General features: G+C 36.5%; 1 protein-coding gene across 2 annotated transcripts in view; it reads right to left on the bottom strand.

Annotated features, from left to right (window-relative positions):
- Positions 1-19,326, bottom strand: part of csnk2a2b (casein kinase 2, alpha prime polypeptide b) — a 34,662-nt gene that overhangs the window by 3,126 nt on the left and 12,210 nt on the right. For both annotated transcript variants that reach the window (XM_030136002.1, XM_030136003.1), the window contains 9 exons: positions 18,010-18,111; positions 14,806-14,856; positions 14,622-14,681; positions 13,174-13,257; positions 9,491-9,601; positions 9,279-9,380; positions 5,874-5,974; positions 4,872-5,020; positions 1,257-1,340 (listed from right to left, as the gene is read on the bottom strand). In XM_030136002.1, coding sequence (XP_029991862.1) covers positions 1,264-1,340; positions 4,872-5,020; positions 5,874-5,974; positions 9,279-9,380; positions 9,491-9,601; positions 13,174-13,257; positions 14,622-14,681; positions 14,806-14,856; positions 18,010-18,111 — 837 coding nt within the window. In that variant the 3' untranslated portion in view covers positions 1,257-1,263. The remainder of the gene's footprint in view (positions 1-1,256; positions 1,341-4,871; positions 5,021-5,873; positions 5,975-9,278; positions 9,381-9,490; positions 9,602-13,173; positions 13,258-14,621; positions 14,682-14,805; positions 14,857-18,009; positions 18,112-19,326) is intronic.

The following is a 19,326-nucleotide window of genomic DNA, read 5'->3' as shown; positions in this document are numbered from 1 at the left end:
TTTTTTTGTCATTTTTGCCATTTGTAAATAAAACTATGTCTGGTCATTAAAAAAATGTTTCAATTTAATGCACACACAAAAAAGTAAACAGCACTGTGCAAGAATCCCAACTGAAAAACTAGCCCAAAAAATGAAAAATATCCTTAACTTTTTGTTTGTTGTGTAAGTAGGCTAATGTTAGTTGGGCTTTGATTGACAGATGTGATCGACAGCTCGCTTGCCCGTCAAGTTTCTGTTTATTTAAATGCCTTTCTGACAGGAATAATAACCGTAGGTGTATTTAAGGGGTTGAACTGGACCATCAAATTACTTTTGTTACACAACTGCTTGATCATGTTCACACATCAGTGCTGGCACTCCCACAGCTCCGCCCTTTTGACCAAATATGGTCACTTCTGGTTCTAAAGAACCAAAACACAAACTCCTGATTTGAAAACATTACTTCAGAAATCGGTGGCAGATACAGTCACTCCGTCCGGTTCAGGTGTCATGTCAGTAAACCCAGGTGGGCGGGGCTCAGTGAAGGGTCAGTTGCACTCAGAGATGAGAAACACTTAATCTTTAATCTATTACATTATTAATTTGACTAAAAATGATACAAAAGTAGGGAGTTGGAGCACATACAGCTCTTAGCAAATTTATTAGACCACCACCCAGTGCAAGGTTTATTCAACAGCCGCCCTAAATGAATCCTTTTTTATGTTTCTGTAATGGTTGTTGAAGCTCTTTAACTGAAGTGATATTTTAAATATTAAAACATATTATGGCTATCTGTGAATCTTCAAATTTACAGTTTACAACAAAACAAAAAGAGTAAAGCACATTGTTAAAAATGGATTAAGACGTCAAATTATAGTTATTTAAGATAAGAAAAGATAAAAAAAGATAAGAAAAGATAAGATAAAAAAGATAAGAAAAGAAGATAAGAAAAGATACAACAAGAGAAGATAAGATATAAGATAAGACGTTACGCTTGATTCATTTCTAACTTATCAGAAAACTCAGTGAGCAGCTCAACTTATGAAATAAAAAGGTGAATTCAGTCAGAGATTCCTCGTTCCTGTTGAAAATGGCAAAACCTCTAACGTTCACTGTAAATGAAAGTGTTCAAATAAAGCACTTCATGATGTTGGACGGTCTCAGACACAAACAGGGGGAGGTGGTGGAATAAATTTGTTCTGTATTAGTCCAAACATGTCAGGAAGTTTTTCTGCAGTTCCATTTCTGTTTTCTCTCAGGCGTCGTCAGTGTCTTACCTGTGTTTCATCGTGCTGTAGTGTTGCCACTGGAAACCATGTTGTTGTCAGAGTTGGACAGAGACTGCTCCTTTACTACTGGGTCTGTGACACAAAACAAACGTCATATTTAAGACCGCTTTAACCTCCATATGGTCCACCTGTCCTGTCCAGTAGAACCTCACAGTATGAGTGCACCACAATACCAGTCATTTGCTTTATGAGTCGCAGCTCCTGAGAATATTTGTATTTAAGTACGAGTGGAATCCGCAGTACGAGCTAGCTTCATACTAGCCACCGCTAACAACCTGCAAGTGCGGACCAAGGTTCTAATAGTTTTGGATTTTACATTCTAGTTTAGTTTTATTTAGTTTTGACTTTTTTTTCTCTAATTGAGTTCGTTTTAATAGTTTTGAGAGCAGGTTTGACAGTTTTTATTAGTTTTCATTTTTTTCTAAATGCTCAGTTTTAGTTTAGATTTAGTATTAATTTTAGTTTAGTGGTCTCTTTTCTCTTCTTCTCTGTCGTCGTATTCAAATAAATCCCAGACAGGACTCTGCTGCTTTCTCCCAACTTTAGTCTCCATGTTTCCAGGTAGAGTGGGGACCAGAAGACGACTGGAAACCACAAGTGAACACAAGTGACGGAGCAAAAAGTGTCGTATGGTGCTGCTAGCTAAAATTGCTTTCGCTTTCGTAGCAATCCGACATTGACAAAGATGAAAACGAAGGGAATTTTATCCATAATTTTTATAGTTTTAGTTTTGTAAACACACAATACAGTTTCAGTTAGTTATCGTTTTTTTCTTTTAATGATAGTTTTTACTTATTTCAGTTAACGAAAATGTTTTTTCAATTCTAGTTTTTGTCATTTCATTAGTTTTCATAAACGATAACCTTGGTGCGGACAGTGAAGAAAGGGAGGCACAAAAAGCACGAATTAAGTTTAAAAAAAAAAAAAGAGAGAAAACCTGACGTCTACCTGAGCAATTTGAGTGGAATTGGCCAATGCAATATAATTGTGTTTATCGCAATGTTGAACCATGTTATGACATTTGTTGTTGTTGTTTTGTAGTCCAGAACCCTGGTCATAAATAAATTTACACATAACCCATGAAGACCCAGGGGTACTTTAATGGGGTTTTTTCTCTATATTTTTATTTCTCTATATTTAACCTTTCTTATGTGGCCTTAATACGCTGTTACACACCTTATAGTTTTATTTTGGCACATTACTGTTATTATCCAGGTTCTTTACCCAGATCTTTTTTATACTTGTAATTTATTATGTATAGTCTTGTTGTGTTGTACTTCTTTTTTACTGTTGTTTGCTCTTGTATTCTGTTTTTATTGCGTGTTATGCTGCTGTTACACTGTAATTTCCCAGTTTTGGATAAATAAAGTACGTCCATCCATCTGTCTGTCAGAGGGGAGACACCTGAATTCAGTGTGTCCCAAAACTTTTGTCCATAAAGTGTGTAAGGGAGGCAAAAAAGCACAAATTAGGTTTAAAAAAAAAAGAGAGAAAACCTGACGTCTACCTGAGCAATTTGAGTGGAACTGGCCAATGCAATGTAATTGTGTTTATGGCAATGTCGAACCGCGTCATGACATTCATTGTTGTTGTTTCGTAGCCCAGACCCAGGGGTAGTTTTGTGTTAGTCCCCAAATGGATTTTTCTCTGTATTTAACCTTTCTTAAATGATTTATCACCATTTATTGTAATATTATCCTCTTCATTATAAGTTTTTTCAGTGTAAATCATGTATTTTCCTGTATTTAATTCACTGATCATGTAGATCATGGGTCGGCAACCTTTGCAATCGAAAGAGCCATTTTGGGACAGAAACAGAAAAACAAAACTGTCTGGAGCCAAAAGATCCCCTTATATCGTTCCTCAAAGTGGTAACTGTTTAAGAAGCTCTTCAGAATTAGTTTGTACAGAATATGTGGAGAATAAATCAAAGTTTCTGTCCATTTACAGAACTAAAAACAGTGATATTTGTCATTATTTTCATTCAAAAATCAACTGGTATGTGAAGACTTTCTTTGCAATGAAGAATACAGACGAATACCTCCAGTTTCTCAAAATTAAAAAGTAATCTACTTTTACTACTAGCTACTATTAAGCTACTATTATTATAATTTTTATATCCATTTGGAGTATAGTCTACATGTTTACAACTGTATAACATCAGAATCACTTTATTAACAGCAAAATGTGTGTGTTATTTATTTATTTTTTTTAGAAAAAGGGTTATTCGTTTCCTTATGGTTTTTGACATAGCCACACTGAGCCACTGGTAAAGGGCCCAAGAACCAAATGTGGCCCCGGAGCCACAGGTTGCCTACCCCTCATGTAGATGTTCATAAAAGCTCAGAGTAAATTCAAAGGTTATTATGTCAAATCAGAAAGAAATAAAGTTAGGAAAAAGTTACGTTTTCAGCAAAGATATCATTATCTGATCATAAACCCAGTGTGTCCATCCACTGTCACTGATCCACCTCCATGGGTTTCACTGGGGAATCAATGTTGTAGAAGATGACGGTGTTTCCATGGTAACTACGGAGCCTCTGAACGTCCAAATATGGTCATATCTGATGATCATGAAAAGATGAAGAACTGTATTATACGCCAATTATTAACATATATTGATAGAATTAGTGGATCAACAGGTATTAAACAGTTTAGATCAGTAGATGGTTTAGGTCGATGGTGTGTGTTTGGGTCTTTAAGGGTTAAATGTCATTTTGCACCTTCTTATTCGGAATATTACAGTTTGTTTTGCACCGTTATGACAGCGTATTAGGGACACGTAAGAAAATAAAACACTTGTCATTACGAGAATAAAGTAAAAAAAAAAATCAAGATAAAACCCGTAATGTTATGAGAATAAAGCCGAATACAGAAAGAGTCATAATATTACGAGAATGAAGTCGTAATATAATGAGAATAATGTCGTCATATTTCGAGAATAAAGCCATAATACTAAGAGAATAATGTTGCAATTTAAAAACAGGTGGAAAAATATAATTCACGAAAAGAAAGTCGTACCCACTCGTCACATAATGTAGAAGTTGGAACATTTTGTGAGGTTCTACTTTCATTTGGGGTTTACACACAAAGGCCAAATACTGAGCCTATTAGCCCCGCCCACCAAATACTGAGCCTATTAGCTCCACCCACCATTAGCATTAGCACTAGTTGAAAGACTTTGAAGACAGTTCGCGCATGTTTGGGTTTGTTTCTTCGTAAGAACTCCCTTTTGTGGAGGTGGAACTGACTGGAGGTGGTCGGCTGCAGCTGTCGGTTACACCACCACTTTATTCTCATAAATTACGACATCTTTCCAGCTTGTTTTTAAAGTATGACATCATTCTTGTAATATTATGGCTTTATTCTCGAAATATGGCTCTTTTTGTATTCGACTTTTCACTGTTTTACTGTTTTTCTGTTTTAAAAACCCTTAAAAAAGATTTCTGGGTGGTTTTTGGGGCTGAAACAGATTAATTATATTTTAATTTGTTTCAATAAGGAAAACTGACTTGTGAAAAAGCAAGTAAATCACAAAACGAGCTCGGACATGGAACGTATTGGACTCGTACTGTGAGGTTGGACTGTGTGTGCTGTACTTACAGAAGTAGGGGTGCTCCATGGCCTCCGTGGCCGTCAGTCTCTGTTGGTGGTCGTAACGTAGCAGCTTGTCCAGCAGGTCCAAGGCTTCAGGACTTACCAAGTGCTGGTTCTCCGTCTGCACAAACTGTTCCCAGCGCTTCCTGCTCTGTCTGCAACAACAACAAAAAAAAACACATCCAGTGTCAACTTTGTTTTATGTGTAGCAAGGTTATTATCGTTAAAGAAAACTAACGAAATGATGAAAACTAGAATTGAAAAAACATTTTCATTAACTGAAAATAATAAAAATTATAATTATCACAATTTAGTGCCAAAAATCACATTAAATTATGAAAATATTTACATTTACAAACTATCCTGTACCAGTAAAATGTGAATAACCTGCACAAATATAAACAACCTGAAATGTCTAAAGAAAGTTCAGCCCAATTTGAACTCTTTTCTGTCTGTTCCTCAGTGTTTAGTGTCTTTGTAGATCTGATCCAGAATGCACATGGACTAATGAGAAGTGGAGGAAGAAGACTGGTAAAACTGCACTGATTTTTCTGAAGAAATTTCAGTTTTTTCAGGTTATTCACATCTTTTTTGTTATAAAAGTAAGTGTTTTCATTATTAAATGTGGTTTTTTTGCACTCAAACAAAGACAAAAATTTGGAGTTGTCATTATTTCTAGGTTATTCTGTTCTTATTTTACTGGTCCAGTCCACTACAGATCAAATCGGGCTGAATGTGGAACCTGAAAGAACAGGAGTTTGAGAGCCCTGCCCTAACTGATAATATCTTCAGTGCAATTACTGGACTTCACAAATTCATCTCATAGGCCAGTTTTCAGCCACATGTTTGACACCCCTGATCTACATGTATGTTATCAGTGGGACACATATTGTACAAAAACTAATCTGTCACTTTGGCGTCCCTCAGTGTTTTTCATTCTACACCACATTCTGCCAGAGCAGCTGTTATACGACAGATGCAGCCTGATGTGGATCCACGTGGACTTACTGTCCCAGGAGGTCTTTGAAGCGCGGGTCCAGTTCGATGTGGTATTTCCGCAGGTAGCCGAACAGCTCGTCTGTCCCCAGGACCTTGGCGATTCGCACCAGCTACAAAACACAACAGGTCACAGGTCAAACCTCGAGGAAGTTTCATTCACCACTAGAACCACAGCGCCCTCTGTCTGTCGACGCCAGAGACACTAAAACACAAACTGTCATTCAGGAAAACCATCAACACTACTAAGGTCCAAGTGAATTTTCTCAGTTTTTATACACACGACAAACAAAAAGTTGAGGATATTTCTTTTTTTTTGTCATTTTTGCCATTTGTAAATAAAACTATGTCTGGTCATTAAAAAAATGTGTTTCAATTCACACACGAAAAAGTAAAAAGCGCTGTGCAAGAATCCCAAATGAAAAAAAAAAAAGCCCAAAAATTAAAATATCCTTAACTTTTGTTTGTAGTGTATTTTCTTATACAAGATACTTGTAAATAAAACAAAACATATGTGTTTTATGTCAAAATGTTCAGGACAATCTCAGCTTCATGTAATCTGAAGCCTAGTTTTGTCCTACAGCATTGGAATAAGGCACAGGTGTCAAACATGTGGCCTGGGGGCCAAATCCGGCCCACCAAGGGGTCCAGTCCGGCCCTTGGAATGAATTTGTGAAATGCAAAAGTTACACTAAGATATGAACAGTCCTTTTAGTTCAGGTTCCACATTCAGACCAATTCAATCTCCAGTGGGCAGGACCAGTCAAATTCTATCATAATAACACATAAATAATGACAACTCCAATTTTTTCTGTTTGTAAATGTAAATATTTTTTATGTATTTCCACTAAAACAAAGTATAATTTAGTAAAATGTGAATAACATGAACAAATATGAACAACCTGAAATGTCTTAAGAGAAGTAAGTACAATTTTACCAATATTCTGCCTGTTACTCAATGTTTTGTGTGTTTGTAGATCCACTGTGATCTGTAAGTTATAACGTACATGTGGAAATGAGGCAGAATATTGTTAAAATTACACTTATTTTTTCAGTTTGTTCATGTTATTCACATCTTTTGAAAGGATAGTTTGTAGATGTAAACCTTTTCATTATGTAAATTTACTTATTTCACTCTAAAACGCAGACATAAGTTTGGAGTTGACATTATTTATATATTATTATATTATAATTTTACTGGATCGGCCCACTGCAGATCAAATTTAGCTGAATGTGGAACATGACACCTGGTACATCAGTCTAATAAAGCCTGTCTTATGTTATAGTGGAACCAATGTTTTTGTATCGCTGTGGGGTCAGGAAGCTTTTGCTGCTGCACTCGTTATGCATACAGACACATGTGGCGAAGAGCACCTGGAAAGTTTTTCTTGTTTCTTTTGTGGAAAGCAGATTTTTCCGGACATTTGGATTGTGAAGACTTGTTCCCACACAAGTTTCCTTCTTATTCCCCTTGAGTTAAAGCGGTCAGTGAGGTCCGTTTTATTTACAGTTTAATTATGCTAATTAGCATTCATGCCAAGGTTCTACTAGTTTTGGATTTTTCATTCTAGTTTAGTTTTATTTAGTTTTGACTTTTTTTTCTCAAATTCAGTTAGTTTTAATTAGTTTTTACAGCAGGTTTGATAGTTTTTATTAGTTGTCGTTATTTTCTAAATGCTTAGTTTTAGTTTAGTTTTAGTTCAGTCGTCTCTTTTCTCTTCTTCTCTGTGGTCGTATTCAAATAAATCCCAGACAGGACTCTGCTGCTTTAGTCTCCATGTTTCCAGGTAGAGTGGGGACCAGAAGACGACTGGAAGCCACAAGTGAACACAAGTGATGGACCCAAAAGTGTCGTATAGTGACAGCACAGAAAATTGCTCGAGGGAAATAAATCAATTTTATATCAATCTGACGTTGACAAAGATGAAAACGAAGGGAAATTTATCCAGAATTTTTATCCGTTTTAGTTAGTTTTGTAAACACACAATACAGTTTCAGTTAGTTATCATTTTTTTCTTTGAATTATGGTTTTTATTTATTTCAGTTAACGAAAATGTTTTTACAATTCTAGTTTTCGTCATTTTGTTAGTTTTCGTTAACGATAATAACCTCGGTTCATGCGATGTGAAAGTGAACTTTCTGTAAACGTTCAGTATAATCTGGTCATAGATGAATGGATGTAAGGAAAAATATATATTTGATATGTTTTATGTATTATTGTCTATGAGAATGCTTGTATAGCTTTATGCTCCTTTTATGTGATTTGTTTCTTTTTGTTTATCTAGTTCTCACGGCATGAACTTGTGATTTCAACTGAAGGGGAGTAATAAAGTTGACAGTCAGTTATTTTAAGCCTCAACAGAAATGAGGATTTAATGATTTCTGTTCCTTTGTCATTCAGGCCGGCACTGCAGATCAGAAAAAACCAGGACAAACAGACTGACGGATAGCTTCTTCCCCAAAGCTATTACCATAATAAATAACCAAACAAAACCTTAATAGGACACCTGCAACAACACTGATGTCACTGCAATAACCTCACCATACTCTATAACATGTACAATATCTGTCTAATGTTTACAGTCTGCCATTTTATTTTATCCTTTCACTCTATTTATCCTACAATATTTACTTTCTCATGTCATTTGCACTATTTCCAATACTATTTGCTCTACTTATTTCTATATATTTTGTTTGTTTATTTGAACAGTTTTTATTTCTCAATTTTTTATCAGTACAATACAATCTCCTCAAACTGAGGAGCAGGAAAAGAGTAAAAGAACAGAAAAACAAACAAATGAAAGGAACAGCTTGTATCGGTGTCAGAATATTAAGGACCCTTAATAGATACATTTGTCTCTGAGTGTCAGCCATTTTCCCCAGTTTTTCATAAAGAGATTTTCTTTTAACTTCCGTTTATATGTCAGATGTTTCATGACAAGTCTATCATCTATGATTGAAATCCATTGTTTATCAGATGGAGCATCAGTCTGAAGCCAGTTCTTTGTTATGGCCTTCTTCCTGACCACCAGGAGGATCTTGACAAGATATCTGTCTTCTTTATGCACTGATTCTTCCAAATGTCCAAGGTACAGAACACGACAACAATTTGGGATTGCATATCCCAAAAACATTACAGAGAGCTGAGTGAACCTTCCCCCAGAAGGGTTGGACATTTGAACATTTCCTATATATTTTGTTTTTTACAAACATTCCTGGTTGTACTTCTATTTTGTTTTTTCCTAGTGTAAATAAATGTGCCTTCTCACTGTCATCTGTTGTGCCTTGTCATTTCTTGCACTAAACTGGAGAGCTCTGCCTCAATTTCGTTGTGCTTACACAATGACAATAAAGAGATACTGATTCTGATTTATTCCACGTGTTCTGCCGTTCCCTCCACCCATGTGTCTCAGATACCTGGTCATAGTTGTCTTGTCCGTGGAAGAAGGGCTCTTTCTGAAAGATCATACTGGCCAACATACAGCCCAGGCTCCACATGTCTAGACTGTAGTCATACATCTGAAACACAACGCCAAACCACACTGTCATTCAGCGCAAACATCCAATAAACTACAATAAATAATCTGAGCAAAAACACAAAAAGAGTGTGATGTGTTCACATGTTTGACCTGGTAGTCCACCAACAGTTCAGGGCCTTTGAAATATCTGGAGGCCACCCTGACGTTATATTCTTGGGATGGGTGATAGAACTCCGCCAAACCCCAGTCTATAAGGCGTAGCTGGGAAAACACAGAGATGAACTTTGAAAACAGCAAAGAATACAAAAGTATCGTAATAAAGTAACAGAGTATGAGCTGTGGCATACCTCAAGGCTCTAAATTAATGACTTTATGCGATCATAGGTTTTGACAAAGGCAGTGCCCTGATAACTGGGACCAGTTCAAATATACAGTGTGTTTAAAAGCACACATACACCACTATAAGGACAGGGGTCATGTAAACGGTATATTCTGTTTTTAGGCCTTTTTCCAAATGGAGCATTTTCTAACTAAGACACATACTGTGGAATTTAAAGTACTGTTTACTACTGTGTTTTACTATTGTGTTTTGTTGTTTTTAAGCTTGTGATACTGCTGGAACCTGTAAATTTCCCAGTGGGATGAATAAAGTCTCTATCTATCTATCTATCTATATATATATATATATATATATATATATATATATATATATATATATATATATATATATATATATATATATATATATATATATATATATATATATCTCCATCCATCCATTCTCTTCCGCTTATCCGGGGCCGGGTCGCGGGGGCAACAGTCTAAGCAGGGATGCCCAGACTTCCCTCTCCCCAGACTCCTCCTCCAGCTCTTCCGGGGGGACCCCGAGGCGTTCCCAGGCCAGCCGAGAGACATAGTCTCTCCAACGTGTCCTGGGTCTTCCCCGAGGTCTCCTCCCAGTGGGACATGCCCGGAACACCTCCCCAGGGAGGCGTCCAGGAGGCATCCGAAACAGATGCCTGATCCACCTCAGCTGGCCCCTCTCGACGCGGAGGAGCAGCGGCTCTACTCCGAGCTCCTCCCTGGTGACTGAGCTCCTCACCCTATCCCTAAGGGTGCGCCCAGCCACCCGACGGAGGAAACTCATTTCGACCGCTTGTATCCGGGATCTGGTCCTTTCGGTCATGACCCAAAGCTCATGACCATAGGTGAGGGTAGGAACGTAGATTGACCGGTAAATCGAGAGCTTCGCCTCTCGGCTCAGCTCCTTCTTCACCACAACCGACCGGTACAGCGACCGCATCACTGCAGACGCTGCACCTGTCAATCTCACGCTCCATCCTTCCCTCACTCGTGAACAAGACACCGAGATACTTAAACTCCTCCTCCTGGAGGAGTTTATATATATATATATATATATATATATATATATATATATATATATATATGTGTGTATATATATATATATATATATATATATATATGTATATGTATAGACAATGGATTTAATCAAAAAGAAATTCACGTAAAAAAAACATATATATATATATATATATATATATATATATATATAAAATTCATGGGATCTTGTAAAATCCTACAGTTCAACTTAAATACTTTGATATTTTTTAGTTTTTATGATTCTTTGTACAGTATAAACCTTTCCAACTGTAATTTTTGGTCACATTTTTTGGACTTTTTGAATTTTTACTGAATATCCAAGAAACCTTAAGGACAATGTCAAATTTAAGTTCTTTTATATCGATGTTGGTGCTGAATGCTTACAGTAATTAAATTAATGAAACTGCAAGAGTTTTTCAAATGTTCCAAGGTGTTTTTTTTCCAGGAAAATCTATGACATTTAATTTTTCACAAATTAAAGTTTTTTTTTCCTTCTTTCAGACTTGTTTCATACTTATTTTGCATTTAAAATTAGATGTATAGAATAAAAAACTCCCATCTTAACTCTGCATCACACTACAGCAATACATGCTCCCACAGATGAGTGATATGATCATTTCTGGACATATGACTGTGTACTTTTACATGATAGCCTGGTGCCCCCTGCTGGACAAAGCTGGAACGTACTTTCTGAAACCAAGAATGTGTTTGTCAGATGATAGTAGAACCTTAGTATTAGGAAGAATCTGGTGATATGATACAAATCACAATACTAGGATCACGATACAATATATCACAATATATCATAATACTGTTAAAAAGGCAATTTTTTGCTTGTTTCTTTTTTTTTTTTTGAATGATTATTTCCTTTCAAGAATTGAATTCCAGCAGAAATCTGCACAAACACTAAACACATTTTTATTTGATCCCAACAGGATCTAATGTTATATCTCAAAATGTTCCTGTGTTCAAACTGAAATTCTGTTTTACAGACATTCCAGTTTCAGATCCTGTTCAAATGTTCAGATTCTATTAGTTCACAACTAACATCAGAACAGGATTTGAGTTCAATCCCAACAAAGAAACTAACATTATTTAATAAAAGAGTGTTAATACTTTCAGTGCCACGGGCCGATCAGATCGGCTTTGGAGAACACGCCATATTTGTGTACAAACAAACCATCCACCCCCATTTCTTTCTCACATTTCGATGACGTTCTTTCTGTGTCCCCCTTTTGAGACCAAGCAGACGGGAATTTGAGGTCACGCGACCGAATAATATTTTTCTATCTTTTTAATGTTTCTTATTCTCCAGTGTTTCATCAGAGGGAGCCCTCCATGCCGGGGGGCGGCTGTGGACTCCGGGGGCTGTGGCGCCTTCTCTCACTGGGGTCCGCTCCTTTCTGGTGGGTGGGGGTCCCAGTTGGCCCTCTCCCACTAGTTGGGATGCGGGGCTGTGTTGCTGGTGCCTGGTCGCCGGGGTCGGCGGCTGCCTCCTGGTGCGGATGGCTCCCTGAGACAGCGCCTCCTAAACTGATGTTTTACTTTTACCTGTACATTTTTGTTCTGGTCTACCTGTGCTCAGTCAGTCTTCTTAAGTATGTGTGAGCTTGTGGGTTTGCATGTATATGTGTGTGTGTGTGTGCGGGTGGGTGTGTGTGTGTGTGTGTGTGTGTGTAGGTGTGTGTGTGTGGGTGTGTGTGTGTGTGTGTGTGTGTGGGTGGGTGGGTGTGGGTGTGTGTGAGAGTGTGTGTGTGTGTGTGTGTGTGTGGGTAATATAAATTATGCAAATTACGATCAATGATGAATCGGCTGCGTCCGGTGCGTTTTGAATCTAATCAGCAATCGGTCGGATGTTACCGAGCGGTTTCCTGCAGGATTCTTCAAATATTATAAAAACGACGCGAAATACTGAAAAACAGCCAAATTCTGTGGCACTTTTAAGGCTTAATAGCCCCTTAACTGTCTGGCACTTAAAGAGTTAAATAAGAATAAATTAAATATAAACCAAAAACAAAAATGAACCTCCACAATATCTGCATTTGAATAAATACCTAAAACTACTGATACAGTACTTTTTAATATCGATACAGTATTATTAGTGATATATTGCAGAACCGATATTTTCTTACAGCCCTACTGAGTATAACTGTAAATAAAAGCAACCCTTGAGTAGAGGTGAATGACTGGCCTCTAATACTGGGAACAAACAACAAACCAAACTGCTATTGTATGAATCTAATGTATATGCTTTTGTTTTTAAACACCATGTGTATTAAAGCCTGTTCTAATGCATCCTATTAATAAAACAATGGTGAAAGACAGAAAATAGTCAGCGGGAGTGGGGAGAAAAAAAAAAAAGAGGGGCTGAAATAATGCATGTCTGTGGGCGTGTGAATAAAAAAAAAAAGGCTATATAGGGCACCACCCACCTTTCTCAACTGGTGGTCGATCATCACATTGTGGGGTTTGACGTCACGGTGCATGATTCCCATGCTGTGACAGTAGTCCAGAGCCTTGAAAACACACACACACACACACACACACACACACACACACACACACAGTTAGAGAAAACCAGGATAAAAATATGCAGTCCTGTGAAATGTTCTAAACTCTGCCAACACATGCAACTGAGGGGGTGTTTTTTTTTCTTTTTTTGATAAATGGTAATACATTTCTTTTTTTGTTCAAAGTGTTTTTATTACATATCGAGTCATCCAGAAAAGCATAATACAGTCATTATACCTATTTTTTATACCCAAACCCATGAACATTCCAACCCTGTTTCACTATAAAAAAGATAATCGACAATAATAATAAATTGGCTAAAATTTCCTTAGGGGGTCAAATGAGTGGCCATTTTTGTCAAAAAAAATTGTCATAAATGCATAGAAGTGTGTGGAAATAATGCTAATCCATTTGTGCACAGACTACTGATATTCTTTGACAGTGGAAGCTCTGTTTTCATAAATATTGGATTTGGAATAGCACGTGTATGTGAAAACTTTTGCTGGTGGATGGACGTGACATTACCCATGATGCTCTGGTCAGTCCCAGTACTTTATTAGGAATAAACTTCTAGACTTCCTATTGCTAATTGTGCTCTTCTTCATAAATGTTGGTATTGTGGATCTAAAACAATCCCAGCTGACACAAAAACACTAAATGTGTCAGTGGACGGATGTGACATGGTTGTTGTGGATCCCATCATACTGATGCTCTGCAGCCATGTCAGCGTTTACACTAATGATCCCTGTGCAAAAACTAGGAGCACTATTATTTATTGGATAGTTTAGCATCAGACTAAAGAGGAAAGAACAATATAGAATTGTTCTTTCTGTATAAAAATGCTTCTTATTGTAAAAGTGTTGATGTAAACAGTGCTGTGTGCCATTCTTCATGTATGTATTGGTGGAACAGAAGCAGGATGGATCAGCACCATACTCCAGATTGAACCTGTACAAATAAAACATGTGATATGGAGGAGAGAATCTGGGAAGAAAAACTGGGGAATCTAAAAGAAGAGAAGATTTGTTTTTCAGTTCAGTTCAGTTCAAATAGAACTTGGCCATTTGTGACATGAAAATATAGCATTAATTGTGCTGAAATTGGACATTTTTGAGCTGAAAACAGTTCATATGAGCATCAACATGTTGAACAGAACTGAAATCCTGTCCATTTGAACAACTGTCATTTATCAACACAAAGTTCCTTTGCGGATTCACTGAGACTGATTTCTTATGCGCAAAGACAGAAATAAGACCTCTAAGCACATTTTAGCCGTAGTAAGTTTTAATTTTTATCAATTACTAGAAATTCCAGGAGCCCCCACGGTTGAAAAACACTGAACTAGACAATCGTGTGCCGACGGTCTCACCTTCAGTAGTTCATACATGTAGAAACGGATATCATAATCTGTCAACTTCTGGTACAGCTCCTGGAGGAGGGGAAAAAATGGATCAGGGTTCTAATAAGACTGAAAAAACATTCCAAACTTCCCCCATTTTTCCCTCTGAATGATTACTGTCCTACAGAGGCATGCAGCAGACAGGTGATTGTACCTTAAAGTCTGTGTTATTGATGCATTCAAAGACGAGCGCTGGAGTTCTGGACTGTAGAGCCACCACAGAGAAAAAACAAAGAGAGAGAGAGAGAGACGGGGAAGGTCAGAAAGTCAAATCACAAACAGCAGGATGTGCTTCATTACTGATTCAGCCCCTCATTCAGACAGAAAACAGAAGTCATCACCGTGTCCACACCAACAATCTGTCGTAGGTGAAGCCTGACAGATGGACGGACAGAGACGCACAGACACATGCAGAAATAAACCCTCACTCGCTCGTTCGCTGGAAAACTAACAAACAGTCAGGACGCTGCAGGGTTTGTAACGCCGCGCCGACAGTGGACTGGGCCAAGTCCGAGCGCTTCCACCGCCTAAAAATACGCTTCCTTCCTGGTCTGTAGATGTTTTCCAGCTTTGAAAAGGTCTTTTGGGGGGTGGGGTGGGGTGGGGGGGGTCAGTCTGTTGACAACACAAGCTTGGTTTACAGGGGATAAAAAAGTGAACCTGAAGAAAAGGCTTGATCAATACTGGACAGAATATTAGGTTTTTAAGGTAGGGCTGGGTACGCAGACAAAACTGATGAATGTGCAAAGCAGTAATACAAGAAAAAATGTGGCTATTTTGAAGAATCTAAAATATAAAACATGCTTTGAGTCATGTCACACTTTTTTTAACGACATAATTCCATGTGTTTGCTCATAGTTTTGATGCCTTCAGTGAGAATCTATAATGTAAATATTTCACTGTTTTAACTGTACACCTGTTTTTATGTCTTCTTAATCTATTCTTGTATTTTTAGTCTATAATTTTGCTTTTTAATCTTCTGTACGACACTGTTTTTAATTGTACAGCTACTTTATGTCTTTAATCTATTCTCATATTTTATTTTATCTTATTTTTTATTATTTATTTTTTAAAATTTTGGTTTTCCACTGTTAGTTGCTTTGGAAAAAAGCGCCTGCCAAATGCATACATGTAAATGTAAATGTAAATAGTCATGAAAATAAAGAAAAACCTGGTGAGTCCAAACTTTTGACTGGTAGTGTATATTGCAGAGTTTAAAAAAAATTGCAATGTCAGTTTTTTCCAATATCGTGCAGCCTTAAAAACAACCTAAAAAGTAGCTAAAAATGACCAAAGAGAAGACACAAAACAGTGTACAAAACGCAAACAAAATCAAAATGCTTTAAGGGGAGGATTCAGTCTGAGTCTGAGAGCAGTTAAAAATATTTACAAACTATACATGGATGAAAAAATTGCCACATGTAAATGCAAAAGAGACACAAAAACCCATGTACAATGCACCGCAAGATGAACATATTACAAGCGTGTGATTTTATAGATATTAACAATCAAGGATGTGAAAATCATTTTAGGTCAATTCAATCTGAAGTGGGTCAGACCAGTAAAATACAATCATAACAACCTAGAAATAATGAAAAACGCTAATTTTTGTCTTTTTTTTAGTGTAAAAACAAAAAAAAGTAAAATTATACAAAAAAGTTTATATTTACAGACTATCCTTTTACAAAAAATGTGAATAACCTGAACAAATATGAACAATATGAAATTTCTTAAGAGACGTATGTAGTATTTTACCAATATTCTGCCTGTTATTAAATATTTGGTGTATTTGTAGATCCACTGTGATCTGTACTTTGTAATGCACATGCATAAATGATAAACTAAGGCCTGATATTGTTAAAATTGCACTTATTTTTCTTAAGAATTTTCAGGTTGTTCATATTTGTTCATGTTGTGTTCAACTACAGTTCGAAGATGTAAACATTTTCAATACGGAATTTTACTTTTTTCACTCAAAAACAGAGAAAACTTTAGTGTTGACATTATTTATAAGTTCTTAACCTATTATTTATATTATTTTACTGGTCCGTTCCACTTTAGATCATATTAGGCTGTATGTGGAACGGAACTAAAATGAGTTTGACACACCTGCTCTAAACCCTAAAGAGAAATCAGCCACTTCTATGCTCCATGAATTCAGATTATAAAAATTAAAAATGAAAGCTCCACCATATAAAATCATCAGAAAAAACTAAGAGCAACATTTGATTCATCCCACATACCAGCAACATCATGAAAACAGCATCCAGTCAACAAACAATTAGCATCTTCCCACAATTTATCATTTCACTTGCAATTAGGGATGTAACGATATGAACGTTTCATATCACGGCTGTTGTGACCAAAATGATCACGGTTATCATTATTATCATCATCACGGTATCGTTCAAATTGTGCTCAAAATGTTCAAAACGTACTGATACACACACTGAAATAATTTAACCAAGTTGTATTTTTTTTCAAATAAATAAATAAAATAATTGGTACAATGCACTTTCTGTTGCAGAAACATTCAAATATTAACCCTTAGTGGTCTGAGCCTATTTTGTCTGTTTCTCAGTTCTTTTGATTTTGCCTTTATATACTATATAAACAAATGTTTACTATACCCATGTTTGGAATCTGTTTTTTCAGCATAACTTCATTTATCTCATCTGTCTTATTTTTTTCACTTTAACCTATTATAAAAACATAAAAGGCCAGAAAACACAAAAAAAATATAAAATCCAATTTGAAAAATGTAAATAATTAATTGCATAAATAACACACAGATGCTTAACAAACCTTTTCAAAGACTTTAAAAGTGAATATTGGTTCCAAATATCAGGTATATAAAATTAAAATTGTAATAAATTAAAACTATACTCAAATATTTGACATTAAAGCAGATCTTTACATGGGGTTTTTTTCCCCTAAAAGTGCGGTAATCAAACACGGTTATCATGAGAATTAGAATTTAACGGTAATACTAACTGTCTGCAATTTTACCGCCATTTATCGTTATACCGGTAATCGTTACATCCCTTCTTGCAATCATCTGAAATGTCAGATTTCTTTGAACTGATCGTCGTACTTGGATAAAAATGCTTACTTGCACTTCGACAAACGCAGGCGTTTGATCACACGCTGCAGGGAAACCCAACATTTGGGTTGAAAACAGTCAATGACAAAACCACAGCAGGATTTACAGGATGTTCTACTCAACTACAAAAGGCTTTTTCAGGTGTTTTTTTTAACCCCACAGGAAGTAAACAAAGCTTTACTGGAAAATAAAGCCTGTGTTCAGATTCAAACTACCCACTGTTGTGTCTTTCTCATAAACCAGACAGAATCCTACCACTGGGTCTTTGACGGTGTCCACCAGGCGGATGATGTTGGTCCCTCCTCGCAGGTTCTCTAGGATCTTGATCTCTCGTTTGATCTTCTTCTTCTTGACCGGCTGATTTGACAGGACAAACAAAAACAAAAGCGCTTCAGCTGATGATGTTAGCTCACACATCCTAAAGCAGTGACAGATGCCTGGAGCTGCTCTCTCCGCTCCGACCTGCTGACTGGGCTGTTCCTGCTGCAGCGTCCGCCTGTCAATCTGAGCTGAGGCCTTCAGGCCCAGGGCTACATTTAAAAGCCTTAAAGAAAACTGATCACTGCATTTGTATGAATTTGCTTTATTTAAAGTTAACTTGATCATGGTATTTATGAACTTGCATGAATTCAATCTAATTAGATCATTGTGTACTGAGCAAAAATATAAACGCACCATGTACAGTATTTATGTAGCTGGAGACGCACGGCCCAAAATGAGCTCATGATGTCTTATAATTGTAAAACATGGTGAATTCTCTTGACTTATAAACAAATTTTGTGTCTATCTCTGCAAGTGAGCACTTGCTTAGTGGTCTAGTGACTCCACCCTAGGGATGCAACGATATGAAAATTTCATATCACGGTTATTGTGACCAAAATTATCACGGTTATTATTATTGCAGTATTGTTGAAATTGTTCGACGGCGTATTAGGGCCACATAAGAAAAAAAATACGCATGTGACTATGAGAATAAAGTCATTATTTAACGAGAATAATGTCATTATTCAACGAGAATGAAGTCATAGTTTTAAAAAAGTCATTATTTAATGAGAATAAAGTCTTTGTGCCTTTGTGCCTAACCCCCAAATGAAAGGAGAACTGCACAAAATGTTCCAAGTTCTACATTAGTTGATGAGTACGTACGACTTCTCATTATATTATGACTTTATTCTCGAAATATAACAACTTTATTTTTGTTAAATAATGAGTTTATTCTCGTTAAATAACAACTTTTTTAAAACTACGACTTTATTCTCGTAGTGACAAGCGTTTGTTTTTCTTCTTATGTGGCCCTAATATGCCGTCGTAAAATTGTGCTCAAAATGTTCAAAAAGTACTAATACACACACTAAAATAATTTAACCAAGTTGTTTTTTGAAAATAAAAAAAAAAAAAAACCCAAAAAAACAAATAAAATAATTGGCACAATGTCCCTTCTGCTGCAGAAACATTCAAATATTAACCCTTAGTGGTCTGAGCCTATTTTGTCTGTTTTTCAGTCCTTTTGAGTTTGCCTTTATATACTATATAAACAAATGTTTACTATACCCATGTTTGGGATCTGTTTTT

Source organism: Sphaeramia orbicularis, chromosome 6, assembly GCF_902148855.1.
Source record: "Sphaeramia orbicularis chromosome 6, fSphaOr1.1, whole genome shotgun sequence".
Classification (NCBI taxonomy): domain Eukaryota; kingdom Metazoa; phylum Chordata; class Actinopteri; order Kurtiformes; family Apogonidae; genus Sphaeramia; species Sphaeramia orbicularis.
Note: the sequence above shows the minus strand (reverse complement) of the source record. Positions and strands in the feature narration are given on the sequence as shown.